Source organism: Montipora foliosa, chromosome 7, assembly GCF_036669935.1.
Source record: "Montipora foliosa isolate CH-2021 chromosome 7, ASM3666993v2, whole genome shotgun sequence".
In the NCBI taxonomy this organism is placed as follows: Eukaryota; Metazoa; Cnidaria; class Anthozoa; order Scleractinia; family Acroporidae; genus Montipora; species Montipora foliosa.
In genome coordinates this window covers 26,238,892-26,266,798 of record NC_090875.1, presented here as the reverse complement: position 1 = coordinate 26,266,798, position 27,907 = coordinate 26,238,892, and the positions used below count along the sequence as shown (strand labels likewise).

At 39.4% G+C, this 27,907-nt stretch overlaps 2 protein-coding genes and 1 long non-coding RNA gene across 5 annotated transcripts; 1 reads left to right on the top strand and 2 right to left on the bottom strand.

Annotated features, from left to right (window-relative positions):
• Nucleotides 1-225: 225 nt before the first annotated feature.
• LOC138011580 (dynein axonemal heavy chain 6-like) lies at nucleotides 226-27,907 on the bottom strand. Of its 3 annotated transcripts, XM_068858656.1 has the most exons (15): nucleotides 27,601-27,907; nucleotides 26,257-26,439; nucleotides 25,732-25,826; nucleotides 20,908-21,072; nucleotides 12,240-12,393; nucleotides 11,925-12,077; nucleotides 9,612-9,779; nucleotides 8,380-8,561; nucleotides 6,704-6,800; nucleotides 5,607-5,774; nucleotides 5,254-5,292; nucleotides 4,412-4,515; nucleotides 2,892-3,001; nucleotides 2,348-2,466; nucleotides 226-695 (listed from the first exon to the last, which is right to left on the bottom strand). In XM_068858656.1, the coding sequence occupies exons 9-13, from the start codon at nucleotides 6,785-6,787 to the stop codon at nucleotides 2,953-2,955; spliced, it is 444 nt and encodes a 147-aa protein (XP_068714757.1). In that variant the 5' UTR covers nucleotides 6,788-6,800; nucleotides 8,380-8,561; nucleotides 9,612-9,779; nucleotides 11,925-12,077; nucleotides 12,240-12,393; nucleotides 20,908-21,072; nucleotides 25,732-25,826; nucleotides 26,257-26,439; nucleotides 27,601-27,907; the 3' UTR covers nucleotides 226-695; nucleotides 2,348-2,466; nucleotides 2,892-2,952. The 3 variants fall into 3 exon arrangements, with proteins under 3 accessions (XP_068714757.1, XP_068714755.1, XP_068714756.1); XM_068858654.1 differs by lacking the exons at nucleotides 25,732-25,826; nucleotides 26,257-26,439; nucleotides 27,601-27,907 and adding exons at nucleotides 21,239-21,419; nucleotides 22,886-23,180 and having other exon boundaries at nucleotides 228-695; nucleotides 5,175-5,292; XM_068858655.1 differs by lacking the exons at nucleotides 25,732-25,826; nucleotides 26,257-26,439; nucleotides 27,601-27,907 and adding an exon at nucleotides 22,886-23,180 and having other exon boundaries at nucleotides 228-695; nucleotides 5,175-5,292.
• Nucleotides 14,554-16,344, bottom strand: LOC138010046 (uncharacterized). The gene has a single exon (XM_068857012.1). The coding sequence runs from the start codon at nucleotides 16,342-16,344 to the stop codon at nucleotides 14,554-14,556; it is 1,791 nt and encodes a 596-aa protein (XP_068713113.1).
• Nucleotides 23,205-24,922, top strand: LOC138011582 (uncharacterized). The gene is made up of 2 exons (XR_011124744.1): nucleotides 23,205-23,368; nucleotides 23,957-24,922. It is a non-coding gene; the product is annotated as an uncharacterized lncRNA (long non-coding RNA).

Genomic DNA, 27,907 nt, shown 5'->3' with positions numbered 1-27,907 from the left:
ATTCATGCATATTCATCAAATTCATGCATATTCATTAATTGCTCTCAAATTCATGCATATTCATTAAATTCATGCATATTCATTAATTGCTTTCGATTTCATGCATATTCATCAAATTCATGCATATTCATTAATTGCTTTCGATTTCATGCATATTCATTAAATGCTCTCAATTTGATTAATTTCTGTCTTTTCATTAGAAAAGAAAAATATACCTTTCTAGGCAATTTGAGCCTCAAAAAAAGAAATCATACAAGTCTCGCTTCTACACTTTGAAGTTTATTCATAAAACTGTCTAATGTAAAAATGTACAGAACTCTTCCTAACTTAGCACAGAGGGAAATTGCGCAAAAGAAAAGACAAATAAATTTAATATTAATACAGTGTTGTCTTTTTATCCGAAACTACTCTCACTCCTTAGATATTACCGAAGAAATTGAAAAGAAAATTACTTGCTTTGAAACCCTGATTTAAACATAAATCTCATTAAGCTTTCCTTCAACTATCAATGATGATTCTTAAAACAAGATGATTTCACAGAAACAGTCTGAATAACTCAAAGCTAAGGTGACAAATGAAGTTCTTTTTTAGTCTTTTATTAATTCAGCTGACACAACAGAGCTGTTTCCTTTTCAATCCAGAAGAACATCAGTTGGTAGATAAACAGCAACAACGAAGTTTGTGGACTGCATGACCTAAAAATACAAAGGCATTTGTTTAAATTTAACCCAACTAAATCACTTTCACAAAAACTCATCTAACTGAGAATTCTTTTTCGGAAAACTTGTCTGAGGATACCACAGCCAACACTGAAGGATTGAGGAAAAAAAGTACCTTCTTTTTAGGAGCACAATAAAGTTATTGTTTTGTTTAGGGTTTTGATAGGAAGCCACACTCACATTGTATATCATGACTGTTGCATACACAGAAGAAGCAAGTCTTTGACTGGTTCAGGAGCGAAGGATAGGCTTGCATTGATCCACATGGAGGGATTGTGGTAAAAATAAAATTCGGTCAGCATAAGGGCAATCAATTAATCTTCTGTCATTATTTAGATTATGCATAATCTTAATTCATGATCAAATCAAACAGATTTTTCCCATCCTCCACCACAACTTTAAAATCATTGTCATAATTAACGTCTTAAATAAAATAGTTACCTGGCACTACTCATTGTGCTCTCTTATGTGTTTCCTTGTTATTCATTCAATAAATATCCATAATTTCTCATTCACTCAATGGATATCTATCATTTCATGTATATTTGTCAATTTTCATACATATTCATGCATTCTCCACATTTTATGCACATTCATATATTCTCCTATTCATTACTATTCATTAGGGATACAATGAATTATTCATATGGCTTAACATTGGGGCTGTTGGCAAAACCCAGATCGGATCAACAACGCAATTCCCGCCCAAAGTAAACACATGAAATCCCTGGGTCACCAGTTAAGGTTACTTCCGACCTTCCCGGATGTCCTTCAGGAATAAATTCGTAAGCGCATTAGTTTCAATAAAATCCCTAACAAACTATACATCAGAAGAAAGCTCAATAAATGTCGTTTACGATAAAAATATTGTTGAGGCGAGTTTTCCTTTTGGTAAGTGTCAGGATCGGACCGGTAGGAATGAAACAGTCGAGGTTTCTTCTATTGAATTTATTGGGTATCGGATGCCGCAGAACAAGCAAAATCACTGCACAATGTTATTCACATGGCATCAATAAAGAAAAGTTTGTCAGGAAATTGATATTTAAAATATTTTTCCAGTGGCGTCCATTTACACAACAAATCAGAATATCAAACGGCCGAGACACTTTCGTTGATTGATGTCTTGTGAATAACACTGTGAAATCATTTTGCTCGTGCTGCGGCATCCGATACCCGATAAATTCAATAGAAGAACCCTTGGTGGTTTCACGTCTTACCGGCTCCTGACACTAAAAGGAAAACTCAGTTAAAAAATAAACTTTATCTTGAACTACATTTATTAAGACCAAGAACAAAATAAGTATGCAAGGCTGGTTGTACAGCTGTGAGGTTGCATATTTTATCTGTTAGGATTTTATTGAAACTAACGCATGTAAGATTTTTTTTCCGAAGGACATCCGCGAAGGTCGGAAGTAACCTTAACTGGTGACCCAGGGATTTCATGTGTTTACTTTGGGCGGGAATTTGTTATTGATCCGATCCAATCAGGTCTGGTCCAATCCGGGTCATTTAAAGAAAGGCATATGAAAAATATACCCCTTATTAATGACAGAAGCATTGCCCAGATAATACCGTGAAGCACCTACAAATTGTGAAAAACTTGTCGTCTTTTTTAGGTATTTGCCTACCTTGATGACTTTAAAGAGAGAATTAAATTGGTCCACTTCTTGTCCAAGTACTGTAGTCAAGGACTGGCATTATAATCGCTGTTCTCTAGGAGCCCATCAAATCAAGGAGGGAAAAACACCTACAGACATCATACAAAAAGGGTTAATCACCAATTCGATGCTAAACATTAGTTAAGAGGTATCAAAACCTATAGGTTTCCATGGTATTTAACGCTGGTTAGTGCTAACCATGCTTCCAGCAACCCAGGCCAGGATGCTTCGTGTTGATGATTTTGTTTCAAAATGGTTGCCGTGAAATTAATTTCACTACATTCAAGCAGCCCTTGTTACGTTCTCACAACCAAACAATCTTTAATTCTGAGCAACAGTAACAGGCAAATTAAGACTTATTCTAATGGAGAGAATATTAAGAATCACGGCTATTTTAGAGAAAAAAGGAAGCAACTATATATATAGTAAGTTTGGTCATGTAAGGAAATTGAAAGCCATTCACTGATTGGGCTTAGCAAACAGAGCTTGGTAAATGGAAAAATTGTATTCTCACCCGAGCTAGAACACTTGTAATTGTCCTCAAGAATCTTCCTAGAATTTTCCTAGAATGGTTGTCAGGCACCGCTGGTCCCAAGCATTCGTAAACCATCATCCACATGTGATCTGTAAAAAAACAAACAAATAATAAAGATGTGAACCCCTGAGTTCCATTTCTTAACCATGCAAGTTATATTGCATGTGTGATCTGCTATTACTAAAAATATGAAATAAAGTTGTAAAACAGTCTTAAAGCTTGTGTAACTTTCTTGACTTCTTTCCACACCGCAAGCAACCTCTCAGTTTTCTTTTTGCCCATCTTGTAAGGATGCAACCCTCGCGACAATTTTCATGGTTCCACTCATTCATCTTGGGAGGATCGCATTCTTACTTGACTCTCAAAGAGGAAAACGAGACTGATTGCATTCTCGTGATACCATGACCTTTCTAAACGTCTTCTACCCAACAAGAATCCATAGCCACAATTATAGGAATACTACAGTTATCTCCCCAAATATAATTCCAACAAAAAACCGTTCCCCCATCCAAAGCAAAATGAAAGTGCAAGTAGAACAAAAATGAACCAAATGTAAACTTTGGATGCACTTTGTGATGGCTCAAACCAGTTTCAACAATTTGAAGGGAATGTCTTATTAGAGGGATTGAACCTACAACACCATTTCACGTAAAGAAAATGTTATGATACGATATGAAACGCCAATTATAACTAAGACGACGTTCTATGTATGCCAATATAAGCTAGCATAGCAACTAACGAGCCATCCACATACACCCTCTATTTTGACTTCTAAACGCTTACATCAAAAACAAACTGGGTGACTCCCAAGTTTTGTTGCTGGGAAGTGATTACCAAGCGAGGTGAAGTCCTCTGAGAAATTATTAAAATTCAGAGCCACCTTAAAATTTTCCAATTGTAAAGGTAGCTCTGTTTCCGCTGCTGATAATTTTTTTAGCTTTGCAGAGAATTTTGTTTTAAGCTTGGTAATCACTTCCCAGCAATAAAAATTGGGAGTCACCAAGTTCATTGTTGAGATCTAACTGCTTACAGGCAAGAAATATGGTGTATATAGATGGATCTTGTTTCTATGGTAACCTATTACATCACCTTTCTAATGTACATTGTCAAGTAATTATTGTGGTTTTATATGGTGTTATAATGACAGCCGTTACGTGAAAAAGTTGTGTAGATCCAATCAATCTAAATAGTACATTTTCTTGAAAGCGCTGAAACTGGTTTGAGCCTCCTTAAAGATGCGTTTCCAAGACAGAGTAAAAATGGGACAGAACAATTTTTTTTTTTAAAAAAAGCCGATAACTTTTGAAAAGAAACAGTTACTTTTCATACGTTTTGTGAAGGAATCATAGATGCATTAACACGCAGATAGGAACTCACTGTATCTTAACAAAAAATTATCGAACCCGTGCCGTTCCATTTTTGCTCCGTGATGTAAATGCACCTTTATTGTCTCCTCAAGAATAGTTGCAACTGCCATTTTATAGAACAAACCTTTTTACCTGGCCAGTGATATAGGTGAGGGCATCCCAAGGAATCTGCCTTCTGTAAAGGACATCTTTAAATTGTCCAGAGCGCTCTCTCGACCCCAGTCTCTGAACTTGTACTGTTTAATGAACATCAAAGGAAAAACAAATCAGTACAAGCATGACAATTGTTGTGGGACAAAATTTGTAATTAATCAACAAAACACAGTTAATTATAATTAATAATGATAATAATAGTGATAATGATAAGGATGCTAATAATAAAAACAGTAATAATAATAATATTAATAATAACAAGAATAGCAGTGAAAACAACAACAACTTTGTTGAGGTTACCTGCATGGCCAAAGCACAACTGCGGCCTGTTACTTAAAACCCCTGATACTTTTTGGGTGTCAATTTTGCCGGGCACCGCCAACTCTTGATGTGTTATGATTGCCCTATTGTTCTGACAAGACAAGCTCTTGTATAATTACAATAGGGAACCCATAACATGTCCCAATTTATTCAAGATGGCAGCGTCAAAAAAATTGGAAAACAAAAATAAGCGATTTTGAAATTCACTTAATATTTCCAAGAGAAATGCTCTCTCATCTGTTTAGCTGCAGTGGAGGCTTCCTTTAAAGTGCTGAGAAAGGTGTGACCAAATTATTGAAAAAGAAGAGTTTCCCACTACAATGTGTCAAAGCACTGACCACTACACCAATATGTACAACTACTATCTTTCCTCCATAAACTCACGTCATAAACCAGGAAAAGAATACTTGAATGTATTTACCATAAAGGAAATTTCTTGCTTTGAAATAGGCACAAAAACCTCTGCTGTAAACTTGTTCCCTTATACGTTTACTGCTTACCCTGACATTCCAGTCCAGTTGACCAAACTTCTTTCTTTCCTGAATTATTTCATCCAAGATGCAAATGCCAAAGAAAAAAAATGCAAAAAAAATGGTCAGGCCTTTGAATCCAAAAATTTTAAAAGAGGTTGAACTGGAAGCAAGAATTGACCTGAAGAAAAGACTGGGGACAAGGGGTCTCTTTGCATTGGTCCTTCCTCATCTTCTTGCTCCTTCGCAACATTTTGTATCTCAACTTCCACGGCCTGAACTTGTGAGAATGACTATAAAAGTAACAAATCTCCAGTGTGGATGGGAAGAGGAGCTGGACAAGTAGCATACAAATACCGGTAACCAAAAACGAAACAACTTACTATGACTCTCAAATGTATCAGCACTGAGTTCACCAAAAGCTCTTTCAGGATTTGCTTTGAGCCCTTAGATGGCTTATTTGCTACTTTGACACTGTTCTGCAAAACCGTCACAGGAAAAGTCTTGGTTAGCATGCAATTCAGAAACAGTGCGAAGTCCTCCTGTACTTCCTGTACATTATAGAAAATGATAAAAAAGAACATGAAAACCAAGAAACCTCTATTACTAATGTTATCATCAAAAAGTTCATTCTAGCCAACACAAGCTGACAAACTAAATGTTATGCATGAACAATGCATAAAATTAATAGGATATTTTGACGATTTGGCAGCCATTTTGATTTCAGATTGTTTAAAAAGATATTATGGGATGCTCAAGAAGCAAATTACCGTAATATGCATTTTGCCCCCTGGGCATCCCATAATAGCTATTGGAACAATATAATTCAAAATGGCGGCTGTGTTGTCGAAGTAATTTCTTGTGCAGGCATTAGAGAGGTGACCAGAAAAAAAAGCACTTGGGATCACAGAGCCTCTAAAATGCAATGAAAAGTAAAATGTTGCAATTCCTTTGGGAGCTGTCTGACTTGGGCATTTTCTAACAGCAAGGTTGCCCTACTATAATTACTTGCCTTTGTTCTCGTCAACTTTAGCAGTTAAGGTATATTTGACGCAAAAATGACAGTTGACAAGCATGTCGATCCCTTTCAACTGATCCTAACCCACCTGCCAACAAACTAGCCTGCTCGCAGGCGGTTGGATGATCGAAAAAACTGGAATTCGTAGTGAGGTCTCCATCTTAGATTCGCGCAGCTGGGTCTGGGCCGGGTTGAGGGTCGGGAGGGGGGCGGGGAGAGGTGAGAGAGAAAAACCGCCTGCCCGAAAACCAGCCCCACTTGAGTAGCATCCCACCGACCATGGCGCTTCCGCGCTTCTCTCTCCTCTCCTCGCAACCCTCCCGACCCTCAACCCGGCCCAGACCCAGCCGCGCGAATCCAAGATGGCGACCTCATTACGATTTCCGGTTTTTTCGACCATCCAACCGCCTGCGAGCAGGCTACCAACAAACTCGCCTATGAGTTTTACTCACTAGTTTTTACCTGGAGGAAGATCCTGTCTCCTGTTTTAGTTGCATTGGTGATCATTTTCTCGGCCACAGGCCAATGACCTTGACCCAACAACATGACCTGAAGACTCCTATGAATGAAAGGCAAAACTGTACCTAAGCAAAAAATGTAATTTGAGCAAAATAAAATGAAACAAACCAACATACGATTGTTTGTGACTTAATTCATAACTTTTAGGGAGGGGGGGGGGGGGGGAATGTTGCAACATTTGGAAGTAGTAGCCACTGCTGTTCACAGCAGGACATTTCCTAGCCTGAATAGACCAATCTCAATATATTAAAATTCAACTTAACACAATAAACATGATTTTAAGGCTGTGGGGAATAAAAATACGGATTTGCATGAGTTTATTTCCCAGGGCCTGGAGATGATGCATTTTGTGTAGGACTGAATTTAAATATATCGAAGTTGGGTTATTTTGGACGACACCTTTTGTAAATCATATCAGCTGGAGTAGAAAATACAATAATACTCTAAATTTGTTTGTACCCCAAATTTGGAACAAGCATTGTGAAACAGGAAGCAATATGCTTATGCAAAATTTGAGGGGACAAACAAAGAGTATTATGGTATTTTCCGACTCTGTCAATTGCAGTCTTAAGGGTCGTCACACTTCTCCCCATACCTTCTAGTAGTCATGCAATGCTACTTCTGTTTGGACCAAAATCCTGCTGTGCAGCAAAATTAGAGGGTCCATTTTCTCGCTGACAACAAGAAATAACAGCTTGCTAGGAGATAGGGAAGATTGAAGACCGGTTGAAATGGCCGTTGGCAAAACCCAGATCGGATCAGATTGACAAAACTCAGACTGGATCAATAACACCAGACAACGCACTCAAATTCTGTGCCTTTCTCTCTTGTGCAGTCGTCTCCTCATTTATCAAGACTCGTCGAAATGTTTTTTTTGTCAAAGGTGATTACAAATCCCAAAGTGGAATTATGAAAGATAAGATGTGACGAATTGACGTCAATAAGCGAATTGACTGCGTACACAACGGTCTTCTTTTTCAAACATAAAAACTGACAATTCTTTACTTTACCCCAGTCCCTTCTAATTGCATAATAGCCTAAGTTAGAACCAGAACAAACGGGAACTGAATGTCAGTTGACAATGGCGCACGCACCAAAAATATCCATATCAGGCCATATTAGTCGAGTAGAATCCCAACTATTCTGCTGGCTCTCCTTTCGTCAACTGACCTTCCCTTTCTGTTGCTAAATCAGGCTATTGTTTAATTGTCAGGGACTGGGGTAAAGAAAAAAATTATTGTCAGTTTTCATGTTTGAAGAAGAAGACCGTCGGGCACGCAGTCAATTCGTCACATCGTATCTTTCATAATTCCACTTTGGAATCTGTCATCAACTCTGGAAAGAAACATTTAGATGAGTCTCAATAAATGAGGAGACGACTACACAAGAGAGAAAGGCATAGAATTCGACTTTTCCTGTCTTCAGCATGGTGTCTGGTAACCGTCTTCTTTTGGCGGGGATTTTGTTATTAATCCGGTCCGTGTTTTGTCAATCCGATCTGGTCCGGTCCGGTCCGGTCCGATCCGATCCAATCCGATCCGGATATTGCCAACGGCCGGTTGAAATTGGACTAGTCAGTAACGAAACATCCCTAATGCTAAGGCGTTACTAAGTCTCACCTTTATCTGTGGCTCATTTCTCGCACAAATCTCAGGAATATGTTCATGGGATCCAACCCAGTTGATAAGAGGTGTGGTGGGTCCCCACATCAGCATACAGGGTGTTGAGGTCGATTGATGGACTCTCCATGAACGTCTTGCCATAATTTTCACACAACAAAATCCAAAGAGCCGAAGATGACCTGTGTGTAAATACATATGTACAAATTTAATTCTACAGTTTTTTAATGTGAGCCTATAGCAACAAAGGTACACAATCAATAAGCCAATCAAAGGTAAGCGCATCCAACTGGCTCTGAGTGCAGAAAAATATGCTGCTGTGATTGGTTAACATAGCATGCAGTTTGCTCAACTTTCTTTTAACCTTCAACCAACCATTTGTCAATAAACCACTTTCAACTATTCAACCAACCAAAGAACATTAAAAGGCAAAAATCAAAACAATCAAAGCCAACACGAACAGGACTGCAGTTAAAACAAAGAACTGAAGATTAGGGGAGCAGAGAGTAAAAAAGATGTGGTCCTTTTTCTCCAGTGGCCCAATAAATTGCTTTCCGATTTGTATGGAAAGCCACAACTTTCTTATGTAATCCTTATTGTTTTGGTGTCGAAGGTTTGTCTTGATGTTTTGGAGTGGACTGTGAAAACATTATTATGTGACGAGGTTTGCTGGTTACATGTTGTGTTTCCATCACAATGTGTTGAGGTCTTTTGAAATGCTGTGTTTGTAATCACACAGAGGGAGAAACTAGACAGGTGATAAAAAACCTCACCACATGAAATGTAAACACAGCATGTCAAAAGAAGACCTCAACACATCGTGAAGGAAACAACACAAATTACACTGTAACCATTAAACCTTGTCACATAACGACAAAACCTCACCACACAATGACAAAACCACACCACAAGACAAAACTTTAACATCAAACAAATAAAGATTACATAAGAAAGCTCTAAGTTCTTTAGGCAACAGCAAGATTGAATAACCAAGAGGGTGCAGCTCCTAATGTTTTAGAGTCCCAGCACTACACAGATTGAGCAGATTTTAGACCATTATTTCTACCAACCTGGTATAATTTATTATTCACAATAAATAGCCTGGCATGAATAGTGATGCATGGCCGGCAAGGCTCCTATGCGAGTCTGACTTCACAAGGGGAGTCAGTTTTAAAGAATGGTCTGGTCTTGAATTAGCTGGGTAAAAATGTCATAAATTACAGAAACAGTACCTTCTCTTCTCTAAAAGCCTTCACAAACACCAATCACTGAAAACTTGTCAGACATTAGCCAAAACTGCCTTGCGGACCTTCACTTTCCTCAGTTATTTCTGTATTTTCACTTGTTGTTGAACAGCCATCATCTGAGCTTTCAGAGGGCAACGAAGGGTTTGGGCAAAGCTAAGAGATCAAAAACAAAGAATTGGCATTGATATATGTCCCTCATCCTCTGCCCCAAATGGTACAGTATTGCAATGCCTTTCCCATAGACCATATTCATAAATGACAGTCCATAAAATTATTCCTTTGTCCTTGTGCTAATAAGACCAACTAGCCTTGTTCGCATGGAGATAATACCAAAAAAACCGAGCCCGGTTGTATGGTCTCATTCGCATGATGATAAAAGACTAATAATTATTATTTGTTGTCTGTCATTAATGAATACAGTCTAATATCTCATAAAAAACTGCTCATCTTAGTGCACGTGATCCGTTTGATTTTCAAGATATGAAAGCTACATTGTGTCTTGTTATCTCCCTTTTTAACTTCTGTTCATGCCATTGTTTTGCAATCACTTTGCACTATTGCCAGAATTATCTTATAATCTTCTGAATTGAAAGAGGGTGCGCAAGCAATACCCCCTTCCCAGCTGGGCCCTTCTGCTATCGATCTCAGAGATCCGTGGACGAGGGCTTTTTTTCAGCCCACTTCATGGACTGTTGATTTCAGTCTGCGTTTGAAAAATTCTGATCACATGATAACATTTTTTGTGACTCTGTGGTTTTGAAAATACTGACCATGTGGCGCTAGTCCTTCATTCTTTCCACAGCCGAGAAAAGAAAAAAAGCCTGAAGAAAATTTTCCACCTTCTTCTCATTTCCTCGGTCAAGGCTTTTCCTGGGTTACCCATAATAGCAAGTCGGCTGGTTTTAATCGTTGTCAACATTGTTTTCTCTTTGGGGAGAGCAACAGAAAATAGCATCACGAGATCAGTTTTTCGAAACTGCAGAGCTGCAAAAAATGTTATCACGTGATTAGAATTTTTTAACCATAGACTGACATCAACGGTTTGTGAAGTGCATGGGCTGAAAAAAAGCCCTTGTCCACGGACACCTGAGATCGATAGTAACACAATTTTGATCAGAAACAAGCAAATAACCCAGCCCTGTCTCATCATTGTTTTGGAGTGAGGAGATATCATAATACTTAATTTATGAAGAAAAAAAAGGTTTTTTTTAAATGACAAGATAAAAATCATCTCAACAATTTTGTCTGGGATTGGAGGTTGGAGCAATTTTGAAGATTAGGCAAAGTAACGGAGATTTGAATTTCAAGCTACTTTGCTGGAGACCCCTCCCCTTACTCTAACAATATGCCCAAAAACTACAACAACAAAAACGAACAAAGATACATCATATCTCTATCAATGCTATGTTAACAATGACTGGCTTGCTGACTAAAGTACTTCTTCCTTCAAGCTAGCGAAAGCCTGAAACATTAGTCCTAAAGTGAAAAGGCACAATAATATTTACAAGAAGCAAGAAGCCAGTAAAATGTTAAAGTGCATATGCAGCTTTGACAACAGATGTTGTACAAATGAGACCAGATCGAGTTTGGAGAATGTAATAAACTGATTGATTTGCACTCATGTACAACATTAACTGAGAAACTGGTACATGCATCACTGTGAGCCTACTCTGACGATGAAGGCAATAATGCTTATGATGAGAATGATGATGATAATGGACATTGAGGACAGTGTCTTGGATGATAATAAACATTAATAATGGCAATGTACAGTAACTATGGTAACCTTGACAACAACAATAATATTAATAACTGCAAGTTTAAGAAGAAATGTCTCTAAGATGAATCGCACCCTGGAAAAGAGCACAAAGCATGATCGATAGTCACTTTGCAAGGCTCAGCTCCCCCACGTATGCAGAGGAGCAGTGCTAGAGCATAAGTGCACAAAATTTATCATGGAAAGTGTTCAGGTTCACACGAAGCTTTCTGTTGCCAGCAATTTACAGTTCACAGTTATCACAACGGCAAAGCGGACTGATTCACAAAACAATGGAGACAAAGTAATATACCACAGCAACAAATATGCACAATCCCAGTAAAATACAACAGAGATACATGCAATACCAATCCAATGAAATTAAAAGTTGCAAAGAGACACATAGTGAGTGGGAAAGTTTTTTCTTCAGTGCCCCAACTAAATGACCAACTCTTTGCTCTTTATATCTTTGATTTGAATGCCCTCATCAAAAAAACTAAGAAGCCTTCTTTGCGAGTAAGATTTTTTCACACTGAACATACCCATTAGATTTTGAGGTCCTACTGTTTCTGGATCAAGTCATGAGCACATCATCTCCTGCTTTCCCTTTCAACATTGCTGTTTTAGATCTAGTGGCTGCTCTAACTTTTTCTCTTCCACAAACGTTGGTGGTGATAATGTTATCTTTCAAGAGCCTTAAACACAAAGTTTGAATGAGGCTGATAAAATAATTATGTAATAAGCAAGCAACTGGGGGAGGGCTTGGGTTACAAACATCTAAAGTTCTGGGATTAATATCCTACAGTTAGACACCTTAAAAATTAAGCAAGTCACAAAAAGAGTAATCTCCATCTTGCCTCAACAAAAGTCTGCTTGAACAAGATTGGTTCCAAGGCCGGGTCCAGGGTCTCTTCGACTTCTCCCAGAAGCACAGGCATACCAATAGGAATGCAATTCTTGATCACTAAGTGGTCCATTCTTGGCCTCTTTTGCTCTGATCCAACGGTTAGCCTGAGAATTGTTGTGGAGAAAAAAGGAAATTTGAGTTCTTGAAGTAGCTCTCCAAAGGCATGAGGTGATTTTTTTTTGGCTACCTGAACTGAAACTTACGACTAAACAATAGAAATGTTAGTAATGAAATGAAATGAAAATAGATGTTAGTTGTTAATAACAATAATAATAATAATAATAATAATAATAATAAATGATATTTTAGAATAAAATAGATGTTAATGCTGGTAAGCAAATACTGGGCAGCGCCTGGGAGGAGAGCGTGACTTCCCATCACGTGACTACCTTATTTGGCTATTTCATTCATCCTGCCATGCGAGCCTTCTCAGTTTGACATTTCCAAAGCTCAACTAGTTCTGTTTTTTCCGTTGAGCAATTTAATCCCTCCCTCCCGCCCTGTTTGCTTTCTGGTTCTCTTGTATTTTATTTTATTTTTTCCTTATGAGCTTCTGTAACCTATTCAATAGTTCTCCTTAATAAAATATGGGCGGGGAATTGCTGCCTGCGGCACCCCTTCAGCCCTGTGCTGAAGCCCCGTTAGGGAGGGGGCATATTGTTACTCTGCTGGACTGGGTTAACTTGGCCCCAGGACATTATGCCAGCAACTATGCCCGCCTTGCAATACAGGCATGAGGCACCCCCTCGGCTAGTTGCCGAGGCCCCTCATCCGGTGGTCCATACCGGCGGTGGGTATTATCCGCGCCTTGCCAGTACATTCCCTGCCCCTCGTTTATGCCCAAGTTGTGTGTATTGTCTTTTATTGCGCACCAAAGCATTAATAATAATTTATTACATTTGTATAGCATATATAATTATATTACTCTTTGGCACTTCCCCAATTTGAGAAGAAAAAATATCAAATACAGAAATAAAGATAGATATCTACAAGGATAAAATATGAAATATATAGAAAAAAAAGAGAAATGTATGTAGTTGTAAACAGCTTACATTACCAGTGTACATAACCTTGAATAAGCATTCTATCTGCATGAAAAAATAAAGACAGCAGCACCTTTTTTCGTCGAGTATTTATACCTAAAACAATGACTACTTGAAACCTTGTTCCTACTACTTCCGAATTGTACCCGAGGTCATAGGATCTTATATACTAACCAGCTCTTGGGGATCAATCATCAAAGGCCAATGACGACCTCAAGTCACTAAGATGGCATTCTCAATTGACTCCTAGCTAAATAAATATTAGTCAATTATACCATTGTACATAACAAATGGTTATGCCCAAAACAAGAAGGTAAGTTGTCTTAAAGTGGTAACCTGTCCTTCCTTCCACACTTTGGCAGTGATGTGCCATTTCCTACATGTATGTCATTTTGGTGTAGGCCTTGCCTCACAAGCCTTGTTCAAAATGTCTCTGGGCTGTTGGCAAAGGATATGCATGAAGTGGGCCAAAGGTGACAATAGGGTGCTTAAGAAACCATGACGGTAAAGGCAACAACAGCGCCACAAAACAATGACATCATTGGTTAAAAAGAGGAAAAATAATTGTGGTACAGGGTTTGTAGAAAATATTTTTCAGGTACTCTGCATAGCGATGACGTGAAATCACCAATTTTGAGCTTTTGACAAGGACATGAGCATGAAACAGAGAATCATTCATTCTCCACTTTCACTCTGATGTGCGATCATGTGCACGATGCATGTGATATTCAAACACAACGATATACTTACATCACACAATACAATTTTCCGGCTGCGACACTCTCCCCCTATTTGATTCTGTAGGTATGAAATACACAATAAAGCACTTGTTCAGTTTACAGTTTCTCTTGTTGCGCAATATCCTTAATACGCTGTGCGGCAGCAGCAGCCGCATAACCTCTGGGTCGGAACTCTCTGGCTGTTGGATCAAGCACTGGAACTCCCCGCTCCTGATATCTGTCACACGACAACTCCCTTGGACATAACTGTTGGATTGCCTGCTCAAGGAACTAATTTCCCTGCCCTCAGTCTTGCTGCCCTGACAACACCATCTCTGCCCTTGATAAGCTTGACTACAATCCTTATGTTCCATTTACCGGTACCTCTGTTCCGTTTGTCACTTCGAATCAGAACAACGTCTCCGGTCTTAATCTGCAGTTTTCCTTTCCTGTGGTTGAGGTTATGTCTTTCTCGAAGGCTCCTTATGTACTCCTCGGTCCATCAGGTCCACATTACATCCTTGCGGCGACGGAGATACCTTGCATACTTCCTTAAATCCTTGCTTTCAATTGCATCAGGATCGTCTTCCAGCAACTGATTGGGTTGACCAAACATCATAGCATGTGGTGTCAGGGTGGGTAACTGGACATCATCTTCTTGATAGGTAAGAGGGCGGTTGTTGAGTGTGATTTCAACGTCTAAGATGACCTCTTCTAGCTCACTACACGTGAGATTCGCTCCCCCAATAAACTTGTACAAGGCCCCCTTCACAAGTACCACCATCCTCTCAAACTGACCACCCCACCACGGCCCTCGGTTCAAGTTAAAATGCCATGTGATATTCTGGTGAGCCAGGTAGTCCTGCATCATCTCATCTCTCATGATGCGTGCCAACCATTTGGAGGCTGCAACAAAACTCCTTCTGTTGTCAGAGGAGACTTTTTGTGGCCTCCCTCTTCTGGCTATGAACCGCTTGAAGGCCTTCATGAATTCTTCAGTGGCTTGGTTGCTTAACAGCTCCAGATGGATAGCTCTGGTCAGACTACAGGCAAATAACAGGATATAAGCTTTACCATCTCTCTTCTTGTTGTTTCTGCATAGTATTGGGCCAGCATAGTCCAAATCCAGCACTTGGAAAGGGATTGACCCCATGGTAAGGTCAATTGGCAGGTTCCTGGGTGGTGGAACTTCTTCCTTCTTGCATCCGAAGCAACCATTGATGACCTTCTTGGTCAACTGCCTCAGTCGGGGTATCCAAAAATCAAGTCTGATCAACGCCATTGTGAGACCAACTCCTCCATGTAACATCAGCATGTGCGCATCTTGAACCAACTTCTCCGACAACATTGCACTCAGTGGTAAATAGATTGGGAAGTTTCCTTGTATTCTGCCGCGGCACTCGTACAGCCCATCGCTGTTCTTTTGCAGGTTGAGGGTCAGCTTGTCTTCTTCAAACTTTTCTGTTCCACACAAGCTTTCTTGTGCTCTTTGAACCCACCACTGGTCTTCCTTATCGGTCTCGGTTGTCATCAGAGGGCCAACGAGTCTCGCTGATTTCTTCTGCTTGCAATTGTTCAAGAACCGTCTTATCCATGTTGTGATTCGCACCGTTTTCCAGAAGCTGTTCTTTTTGAAAACTTCATCAAGGCTATCCTTGGTCTCGGTAATGGTGGCAAAGATCTCTTTCGTATGTTTGGCTTCCGCTTTGGTTTCTTTGTTCAGTTCTGTAAGTATGTCACCTGGCCAAAGATCATGCTCTGTTAACCATTCTGGCCCTTTAAACCATAGCTCGCTCAGCTTGTCTGCTTGGCAACCTCTGGTGCCAATATCAGCAGGATTCTGGTCGGTACCAACATGTCTCCATTGAATGTATGCCTTATCTCTTATCTTGTTCACCCGGTTCGCCACAAACTGTTTGTAGGCACTGCCTTCTCCTCTGATCCAATGTAGGGCTACAGTACTATCCAGCCATCCATGGACTGATCTAACTGGCTGGCCTTCTTGGGCGTTCTTCATGTTTTCCGCAAGGTTCGCTACCATGTGTGCAGATACAAGTTCCAGTCTAGGAATGGTCAAACCCTTTTTCGCCAGGCGTGATTTTGCGGCCAGTAAGCCTAGGTTGACACTGGAAGCTTGATGGACCACTGCGTACACGGCAGCTGATGTTCCGGCCCCACTTGTGTCTCCAAACATGTGTAAATCGATAGCTTCCTTAAAGCCTGCCAAACTGTGTCGAACTTGAACTTGGTCTGGAAGGCTCCTCTCAAATCTCTTCCACTGGTTTGCGACCATCTCGGGTACTTTCTGGTCCCATGGGAGATGTTGGTCACAGACTTCTCGATACAAAAGTTTTCCCACAATTGATACCGGTGAAGCTAGACCAAGGGCATCATAAACTGAAGCAAGGAACCTCAAAATTTTTCTTTTAGATACTTCTTGGGAGGCATGTCGGAGTGTGACAGCGATGGTGTCTTCGGGTTTTGTTCCATGGTAGCCCCAACATCTTGGTTTCTCTGGGTGTGATCATCACTTGCTTCTAACTCTGGCTCATTTGAATGCCACTTGTGTAATTCAAACTGTGCTTGTCCAAATACTGTGACAACCGATTCTTTCAGCTTGCGCACCTTCTCTGTCGTTTCTCCACCGGTGATAACATCGTGGATGTATAGACTCTTCTTGACTTCTTCCACTGCACATGGGTATCTTTCTTTCATACCTTGTGATGATGCAGTGTTCCTCCTAACAAGAATGGTGACTGGATAAGTCCGAACAATGCATGGGTAAATCTCAAAACTTCTACATTTCATGTTTCTTTGTCCTTGATCCAGTGAAATCTCAGGGCATCTCGATCCTCCAGTCGTATACGGACTTGCAGGAATGCCTGTTTGAGGTCACCTACCAATGCCACAGGTTTCAATCGGTTTCTTACCAGAATGTCCCACAGCAAGTTTTGGAGGGGTGGTCCTGTTTCAAAACAGTCGTTCAGTGACGGACTTCTTTTGTTCGATCTAGCTGATGCATCGAAGACAATTCACAGTTTTGTGGATTCTGCAAACTCTCTGACAACAGGCTTATGTGAGATGTAGAATTCTCTTCCCACTGGATCTGAAGACACTCTCTCTATGATTCCTTTCGCCAACTGGTCTTGAATGACTTCATCATACTGGTCCAGAAGGTTGGGCTCTTTTTGCAGTTTCTTGAGGAGGCTTTCCAGTCTTCTCAGACTTCCCTGTTTATTGTTTGGGAGGAGATCACGGCCATGTTTCCATAGTAACCCTGTTTCACACCATCCATCGTCACTGTGTCTCAATTGCTCCTTAAAATCATTGTACACTGATTGCTGATCACCGTCTGGTCTGTCCTGAAGACCTAACACGTCTAGACTGCATAGCTGCTCGTAACCAGTGGACGAGGTTCTGGCAAGACAAATGCTCCACATGTGTGCTTCTTTTCCAGCCAACATTATTGTCCATCCCAGTGAAGTTAGCTCAGCAACTGGTTCGCCAGCTTTTCCAATCCGTGGCTTTGTGTCAGTCTTAACTCTGGAGTACTCACTTGCTCCCAGTATCAAATGGATGGGTAGCTCTGGCTTCTTGTCCTCATCATTCATGAATACTCCCTGCAGGTGGGGGTACTAGTTAATCTTGTCAGCATATCTTGGGTCAGGGATGGTCAGCAGAACACTTCTATCTACCTTAATGACTGATGTGGCCATGTTAAAATCTCCCACAATGCTGGAAATCTTGACATCATACTGATAAATCTTCTGGTTAGTCAAACACATCATCATGTCAATTCTCTTGTGCTCCATCCTTGATGGTTGTTTTCCAAGTCGCTTGATAAGGGCTGCTGAGGCATAAGAACTTCCGGCACCAGTGTCCAGTAATGCTCAGCATTTTATGCCATCTACATCAACAACAACAGCGGGGTAAATGACTGCTTCTTCACCAGCAGCTAGCAACATCTGTTGGGAATCCCTATCACAGATTGATGTGTAGTGTCTGCCATTACATTTTTGACAACTTCTAACAATACGACACTCTGCAGCTGGGTGCCTTGTACCAGTGCAGTTGAAACACAACCTTTTCTCACTGAGGTACTTTTTCCGTAGTGCCACGCCCATTATATTGTCACAGTCAATTGATTTGTGCTTGCTCGATTCACAGTACACGCATGGTCGTGTTTTCCACTCTTCTTGCCTCAAGTTAAACATTCTGTATTGTGACTTTGGGAATTTAGGTGGTGGTTTGAATGGCGGCTTCCATGACGGTGGTTTCTCGTGGTCAGGATCTTCATTGGGCTTCGGTGGGTTCCTCACGGTCCAATTTTGCAACGCCTCAACAAGCTGGTCGAATTTCCATCCTTGCCAATCGTCATCGGTTCTCACTAAATCTCCTCTAATTCCTTCTACTTTGTTCAGTGTCATCCTTATGTAACCATTCACCTCCCTGAGTTTTCCCATTGTTTCCAGTGCTTGAACGGATGAGCATAATTTTTCATAAAACTGCAATACCTTGTTTGGGTTTGCTCTGTAAATCACTGGAAGTGACATGACACTGCTTACATAGGCATTTACAATCTCACTCTCCTTCCCAAATTTCGTTTTCAGGATATTCTTCGCTCGCTCGTTCGTAGCCTTCGGTGGTGAATGGAAGACCATCTATGGACGATCAAACTTGAAGCTCCAAAAGCTCCTTAAGGTTAGAAATCTTTGTAATCTGCGAAACATTTGTCGCATCAACTTCCGCTGTAAATTGGCCCCAAAACCGCAGCCAGTCAGCAGGTATGCCCTTGAACTTGGTGATGACAAGTTTTGGCAGCTGATGATGACAAGTTTTGACGTTGATGTTTTGCTCCTTTTTCTCTTCGGTTTTCTTCTCGAATTATACCTGTTGCTCCAAATTATTTAGCTTTCTCGAACCGCATTTCCTCTTCGTAATGTTTCTCCCTGAGCTGTGCGTCATGCTGCTCTTTTTCTTTCTCTTCCGCTTGTGTTTCGACTTGTTTGCATTCTCTGATCACCGCGTCGAGCTGGTCGATTGTCTTCTCAATCATACCAACACGTTCTTTAATTTCTTTGCCCTGCTGTACGATTTTGTCCTCCTCCTTTTCTGCCTCAAACATCAGTTCTTGAATTTCGGTCTTCAAGTCATGGACTTCTTCCACTTTCTTCTTTAAAGCGTTTTGTATCCTTTCCATCGATAGAACCGCTTTATCCCCGATCGTGGTGATCGCTTGTCCTTGCGTAAGTTTCAGGGTTTGCAGTTTTGCGTTGACCGCTTTCGTAAGCTGATCGATCGTTTTTGCCATCTTTCTCCGGTCCTGGCAGGGTCGCCACTTTTCTGTTGGGAATTTGGTTTGGCCGACAAAAGACACTCATGTTATTTAAACAATCTGGTTTAATGGATCTCACTTTTTGCTTTCTTACAACTTCTCTCGCGCCAAAAAACGCACAGACCACTTCAACATCTGAGATAGTTCAAAGTTCAGCGATCACGCCCACGGTGCAAGTGATATTGAAACACAACGATAAACTTACGTCATGCAATACAGTTTTCCAATCGCGACACTGAAACTGCTGGCACCAATTTATTTTCACAGTATTTCACCAGCATTGTAGGATTGTAGGACGTGAACTAGATGGAACAATCACGAAAGACTTAAAACAAAGCTAAGTTATATTTTGAGGTGGCATTTTCATCGCTGTCACTGTGGTAGATCTGACAGTCCCTAATACCTCACAGAGGAAAGTTAGTCTTATTATACTTCACCTTGCACTTCTGTGCAACACCAGTTCATAAATAAAAAATATATATATAAACATAGATAACTGAATAATGAGGTAAGAAAGAAGGAAAGAAGTAAAGCATAGAAAAGGAAGGATGAAAGGAAGGAGGAAATGATAAATCTATCAATCAGCTTAGATTCAATTCTAGCACATCATTAGAAAGATACAAGCACCTGCATTTCTAGACAGGTCTCTGTAGGAATTTGCCCACCAAAGAGGAAAGTTGTTTGTCAGTTTGATGTTGTACTTTAGCAGCATATTTTAGATAAATGAGTAAACTCTGAGGCCTTGAGCTGCTTTTGAAAACTTTGATCAATTAAAATTTTGAAAAGCAGCACAAGGCCTCACAGTTTACTCATCATCTTGTTTAAGTCAGTTGCTAACAGTGATATTTGATTCAGTTGATTACCGGTATAATAAATTGTACACAAAAATTTGGTTTTATCAACAGAGTTGATAATGTAAATTGACCGCTGTACAGGGATTCTGAAAGCTGACGTTTCGACGATTAGCCCTTCGTCAGAACAAATCGGGGAATTATGGGTTGTGTGTAGTTTTTATAGTAGGGTAGGAGCTAAGAAGAATGACAAAGATGCATCTAAGCCAGTCGCTTGTCATTTTAATCTCCCTAACAACAACACCTGGCTATCTGCAGCCTTCCCCTACATCTACATGTAGGTATGACGGAAAGCCTCACGAATCTAGAACAAAAATTCATCATCCAAGTCGGCACCCTTAATCCCTACGGTATTAACGAATGCTTTTCATTTAACTGATGTATTCCGGTTTTTCATGTTGCCATGTTACCACCAATAGCGTCGCTCCTACTCTACTGTAAAAACTACACACAACCCAAAATTCCGTAATTTTCTCTGACGAAGGGCTAACAAAATGTCAGCTTTTAGAATCCCTGTACAGTGGTCAATTTACATTATCAACTCCAATAATAAAACCAAATTTTTGTGCACTACTTCCCCATCGACGCAGCACCACAGTTTCTTTAGGAATTACCCCCTTTATAATAAATAAAAAAGTCAATGGTTACAAAAACTATGTGTTGTACTTACAGAATCTCTTGGCAGACCATCCGCATTCAATTCCACTGCCTGATCTCAAAAGGATCTGTCAACACACTGACAAGGTTGAAGTCATCCAACACAGGTATTTCCAATTCCTTACAGCGCTGAATCCAGGAAGAGACAAGCCCACAATGGTACAGGCTCACGAAAGCCCTGAAATATGCCACACAAACTGAAGCTACAAACACAACTGTTGACTACATTGCCAAAATTTCCAACTCAAAAGCCTGTTCGTTTAAAATCAGAAGACAACATAGTACAGGCTTTTAGAAAGATAAGGAAAAGATGTACACGAAAAGCATAGCAATACCCAACTTACATAATGGAATTTGAAGCTTGCATGGTGAGGCAGCAATTCAAATTAATGCAAGAGCTGGCCAAAAAACACCCAAACTCTTTTTGCAAAGCATCGTACAGACAATGCATTTGGTGTTCAGGGTAAACCACAGGAACATGCTGCTTTATTTTTCACAAATACATAGTGTAAAATTCCAGTGTACCTAATGAAGAGTGGTAATGGCCAACCAAACATGTAAGAAAGAAAAGTAGACATTGAGAACCTCCTAAGAACTGACACCAGTAAGAACTGTCATCTGTGTAACTCTTAGAATAACAATTAATGGAGTCGGCAGAGTTTCTGAGTTTGTTTATGAATGAAATGAATGAAACTTTATTGAAAACTCCCCTGAGGGGATTTTCGGTGATCAATACATCATGTTAAAAGCCTGAGATAAAATAAATTACTATAATATCATACTATATAAAAACAATATATAAAAGGGAAAAAATTAATGATTGGAAATCTAATATCTAAATGTCTAATAACATTTGCTTAAGTTTATTTGTTTGTTTGATTTCTTTTTCCTTCTTTTTTAAAGGTAGTTAGGTAAGGTGTCCACTCAGCCCTGGTGAAAATCCTTAAAGGATCTTTAAAGATCTTCAAAGATCTTCAAAGACCTGACAAAGATCTTTAAAGATGAAGATCTTCACAGGATCCTTGAAGGATCTTTAAAGGATCTTCAAAGATTTTCTAACATTGAGGACTCTTGGGATACTTTATCAAGATCCTTGAGGAAATTATCAGGATCTTGCAAAGATCTTACCAAGATCCACACACAAAATCTTGGAAAGATCCTCAAAGAGTGACCGAGGATCTTACAAGGATCTTAAAAGGATCCTTGAAAGGATCTTAATAAAATCTTTGACAGGATCCTTAAAGATCATACTAGGATCTTTTGAGGATCTTTGAAGGATCCTTATAGTGATCTTGAAAGAAACCATAAAAGGATCCTCGAAAGATCCTCAAGGATTGTATGAGGATCCTTTAAGGATCCTAAAAGGATCTTCAGAGGTATTTTGAAAAGATCTTTGTTGGGATCCTTGAAGATCCTATGAGGATCCTTCAAGGATCTTAAAAGGATCCTTAAAGTGATCTTGAAAGGATCTTTGTTACGATCCTTGAAAGATCCTATGAGGATCCTTCAAGGATCTTAAAAGGATCCTTAAAGTGATCTTGAAAGGATCTTTGTTACGATCCTTGAAAGATCCTATGAGGATCCTTCAAGGATGTTAAAAGGATCCTTATAGTGATCTTGAAGGGAACTTTATTAGGATCCTTGAAAGATCCTATGAGGATCCTTTACGGATCTTAAAAGGAACCTTAAAGTGATCTTGAAAGGATCTCTGTTAGGATCCTTGAAAGATCCTATGAGGATCTTTAAAGGATCTAAAAAGGATCTTTAGAGTAATCTTGATCCTTCAAGGATAAGGATCTTATAAGGACCTTTATAGGAGTGTATAAAATCCCTAAAGATCCTATAAGGTATTACGTACATGTACCCTCAAGTATCATTAAGGCACCAAACTTTGAACATAAAAATAATCACGCTGTACACGAATCAATTAAAAAGAAAACTTTTATTCTGATGTAATCCATTGATTGTCGGAAATATTAGTAACAGATTACCTTGTTTGATGGACTCGTAATAGCAGCAGGCCGGGCCAGAAGCAATATGAAACAGTATACTCTCGAAATATCAAAGAATTCGTGTCAGCACGTAATCCTTTAAAAAAAGACCAGGGCTAAAATACAGAATTCAGGGCCACATCTAGGGACTCTAGTGACGAATCGGCTCGATCAGTATCTTTTTACATTCCTTTAAGGGTTAATTCGATGAGTCTGCTATGACTTTTGCTCACTTTTTCTTTAAAGTACAGACGAATCGGAGAGTTGTAATCCTCCGCCATCTTGGATAACACCCGAGAGATAAGACTGGAGACTAGTGAGCCATTTCCCTTTTGGTCAGCAGTCACCAAGGATGGCTCCTTTTACAGTTCGGCGGTTTTATTTAAGTTTGAATCAACGAGCATAAATCTTGATTCATGATTGTTTTACCCTTTAAAGACTGATTCAAAACGAGGAAATGCGTACAGCAATCCAAGTACAAAGGTAGGCGCTAATTATAAGCAAATAATATTTGAGCTGATGACTTATTGGACATCCTTAAAAATGACGATAGACTAATTCGGCTAACTCAACCAGTTCAAATCTCTCGGGGTTAAAATTCTTTGTGTGTTGAATTTGCATGACAATGAAGCATTCACATTTAAAATGATATGGAAATACTGGAACAAAACGTTTTATTCTGAAAACATTTTAATTGCGAACAACATTGAGTTAGCCGAAATTCGAACTTTTCAAACTTCAAGTCCCAAAATAATTTGACATGTACAGTGTACAGCCAAGGATTATAATTCGGCTTATTTACTTGCTATTATTCTGTAAAAAATAAGTGAATCTCTAACGAGATTACTTAATAAGGTTTACATCAAAAGAGTGGTTGTTGCAAATTATATGATTGGCAAAGGATCCCTTCGATTCTCTGTAAATGCTACATGTGTCTGAGGTTCATAGCAATTTTCAAAGGTTAGGTGATGCACATTTATTTCCACTTCCACGGCATGACTTGCGAGTACATTTGGAATTCATGATAATCAATATGAGTAATTTGCCCTTATGGTTTTGTTTTTCTTTCAGGATGCGTAACTGCAAAATATTCAGAAAAAGTTCTAAAAAAGCAGCCTCAACCAACAATAGCACCAAATACTGAGTGAAGAAAAAAATTAGTAATGAAAAGATAGATAAAATGAAACAAATACAAATGTGTTAGGTAAAATCAAACCTTATTGTTGTAGTACATGTACTTGTACTTGTAATGTTTCTCTTTCGCTGTTTTTCTAGGCTACAATTTAAGGTTTTTGTCTTATTTTTAAGAAACATTTTCTCGATAAAAATGTCTGTTTGTGAAAATGTGTTGAATATTCCCAGCCATATCTTCGATATTAATGAGTACTTGATAAAAACTGTATGAGTATCTATATTTTATCTCTATTGTTTCTATGATTATTAATATACATTCAAGTCATATTATAGGTAATTTTAAGAAATTGGTTCACTGTATGCAGCTAAACTTTTAATTAATGGATAACCATGTGACCAAATAACTCCAAAAGCTACTATGATTGTCAGTTGAATAAGATGTGAGCAAAGTTGTCAGAGTTTCAATTTTAAAACAACAATGTTGTCAAAGGCAACTTTATCCACATCAAGTCTGTGAAAAACAATAGTCAATGCATCATTTGTTCAGGTTTGTTAGATTTTTATTGTATTCTTCCCATCCCTTTGACCCAAGAGTTAGTGCACATTTTTGGATAATGAGCCAGGGTGATAAGGGTTTGCCTTACCAAACTTCACTTGCATCTTACTCAAGTGAGAATTGTAGTGTGTGGCTGTTTTTCGTTCAGTTCAATAAATAATGCTAGCAAATAAAGTCGGATATTGATTTCCCATGATTCATCATTGTTATTTTACTTCAATCATACTTAGCATTATAACATAAATAGTTTACAGACAAATGAAGCAATTTATGTATTTAAGTTTCTCTTCTACAGAAGGAAAGCTCCTTTTTCCAGGTGTTTAAATAAAATAATTTTGTACATCAAACTGCAGTCCAATAAGTGCAATTCAGGGTGAGAAGGTGGACAATAAAATTGATAATCTTGGCTAAGTTCCTGTAAAGTCCTAAATGATATTTAAACATAAACATCCTCAAGGATCTTGCACATGATCTTGGCAAGGGTTTTTGAAGATCCTCAAGGATCTTGCACCAGATCTTTGAAGATCCTTAAGGATCTTGGATATGGTTTTTGAAGATCCCCAAGGATCTTTGGTTGGTTCCTTCAACATCCTCAAGGATCTTTGATGATCTTCAAAGATCTTGGTCAGGATCTTTAAAAATCCTTAAGGATCTTGCACAGGATCTTTGAAGATCCTCAAGGGTCTTGGACAGGATCCTTGAAGATCCTCAAGGATCTTGGACAGGATCTTCAAAGATCCTCAAGGATCCTTGAAGATCTTGGCAAGGATCTTTGAGGATCTTGGCAAGAAAGGCTAAGATCTTTAAGGATCTTCAAGGATCCTAGGTAGGATCCTTGAGGATTCGAGAAAAGATCCTTAGAAAGATCCTCAAAAAGATCTTTGAGGAGTCTTTAAGGATCTTCAAAGATCCTTCAAAGATTTTCACCAGGGAGAAGCTTTAGTTTACACTGAGTGAAAGTTAGGCTTTTGACATGTTAATAAAGCCCTTACTTTTTATATTATATATTAAACCATTCCACATTGGATTGCTTCCTGATTTTATATTACATGCTCATACAGCTGCTTCAACAGTTTTGTAGTTTCACCACTGCCCCCCTCTCCCCCTAGTTATGGAAGCAGTAGAAGCAGTAAAATGTCAACATCTGTTGGCTGACCTTGTTAGCAGCATCCAGGGGAGGAAGAGTCTCATAGAGTGGGTTCCATTCACCTTTCCTTTGATGACTTCTTCTGCCGATATGACTTAACGCACCTGTTTGTAAACAATAGACAGGTATATTGCAATGGATTAGTAAATGAATCAAGGAATGATTGACAAGTGACTGATTTCCTGCTGGCTAGCTGAGTGAATAACTGACTTTGCTTGATAGACTGGCTCACCAACTGATTGACTACTTGGCTTTATGACTTAACTCACTAACTGACTGACTGACTACATGTAATTACACTTTTGAAGTTGTCTGACAGACTGACTGACTGACTAGTTGCCTGATTGAATGACCAGCTGACTACAATGTAGCCAGAAAACACCTGTAACCACCCAAAAACCATTCCTTCCTGCAGAGGCCACCAAGTCTTGCAAACAGAGTAACAAAACCTAGTGTGTTGATTATTTTTGCAGTTATTTGTAGAACAAGTGATTGAAAAAGAGCTTTCTTGATCCCACTTTTCTTAACACTGACCTTCTCTGCCTCATCTTGGTCAGTCCGTAACTTGTCCATAAGCTTCTCAACATCAAGTGATTTCTGTTTCAGCTGCGGGTTCTAGTGCCACTTACTCCACCCTGCATATTGTCTTCAAGATTGTTTGTTTTTAGAAGATTCTTCAAACCATTCTTCAGTCAATCCTGAGCACAAATAAGCTGCCTCTAAAGAAATAATTGACATGAACAGCCTTTACTTTTAATTAACAACTACAACTGGTCATCATAGATCCTTATAGCCCCCATTGGGGTATAGGGATGCAACTGCAACTGGTGGAAGAGAATAAAATTTATGTAATTCTGAGTAAATGCATTGCGTCTGTAATACAGGCAACAAATGCAGAGAAACGTTTCCTGATAACATTTCAATACAAATTGATATCATCTTCAGACTGAGGCGACAACAAGTAGCAGAGATTTACATACTATAGATGGTACATTAGCATTAATAAGCACGTGAAGATGATACAGATTTATATCGAAATATTATATTAAGTAAACATCTCTCTGCATTTGTTACCTGTATTACAGGCACAATGCATTTACTCGGAATTACATTTATTCTCTATCTTTTAAAATTGTGTAGTTCCAGAAAATATCCATACCTCCACCATGGAGCGAATTTCATATAGGACCCCCCACCCCTTCGGATTTTCCATTTTAGCGAGGACGCAGGAGGACGCATTAACCCCCCCCCCCCCCCCTCCTCCCTGGAAATTCCAAAAAATGTCGAACACCCCCTATACCCCCTGGAAATTATGTTCTTCAAAGCAAACAACAAACAAGAGGTCGTGTATCTAGCGTCAGGCACGTATCCCTAGGAGTAACGACCCCTAGGAGTAAGGATTGCACAGTGGGTTGATGTGCAGCCTTCTGTGTGAAAGGTCCCAAGTTCAATCCCTAGTGACCTCACACCTTGCTTCGACTTCATTCCATTCTGTGTAGCTTCAGGTAGCTTTGAATACCCATAAAACGGAGCACTGATGGAAAGAGGGGGGTGAAATGAGGGTAAAGGAACCAACGTTAAATAAGGTTTACCTTAAATACCTTTACCCCCAGACCAGGGGTCAGTGCCTTCGGGTCACCTGTTGAAAAGACCTGCCACAGTCAACGAGCAAGTTCATACATACCAATGTCCTTTGGAAAAAAAACTCATTTTTGAGGCGCGTGTCAAAAACGCAGACACGCGTGCGTAATTTTTGTTGACGCGTGTAACACGTGTCTTTTGGACGCTTCATGTTATATGTCTGCACTGCACTGTTTATGTAGAAAGTAAGTAATTTTGATAGGAAAGCAATGCTGCACAACACAATGAAAGGCTTACCTTAGCTTGTAGATGATTCAGCATCCATTTTCTGTTACATTCTTCCTAAATGAACAAAGGTGATTGTTGTAATTTCAGCGATTATCGACAGAATGTCCACTGTACTTTTCGTCGCTTTTATGAATTCCACCTCCATTTTCTCACGCTATCTCCTACGTGGTATTAACTTTCCATTTTTCAACTCCACAAAGGCATATTTTGTTTGAGGACCAAACGAAAACGCATCTGCATTAACGCCCGATTCCCTAAATCGACGCCATTAAATGAAACGCCACCTTTCTACTACGCCCTGAATCCTTCTTAAGAT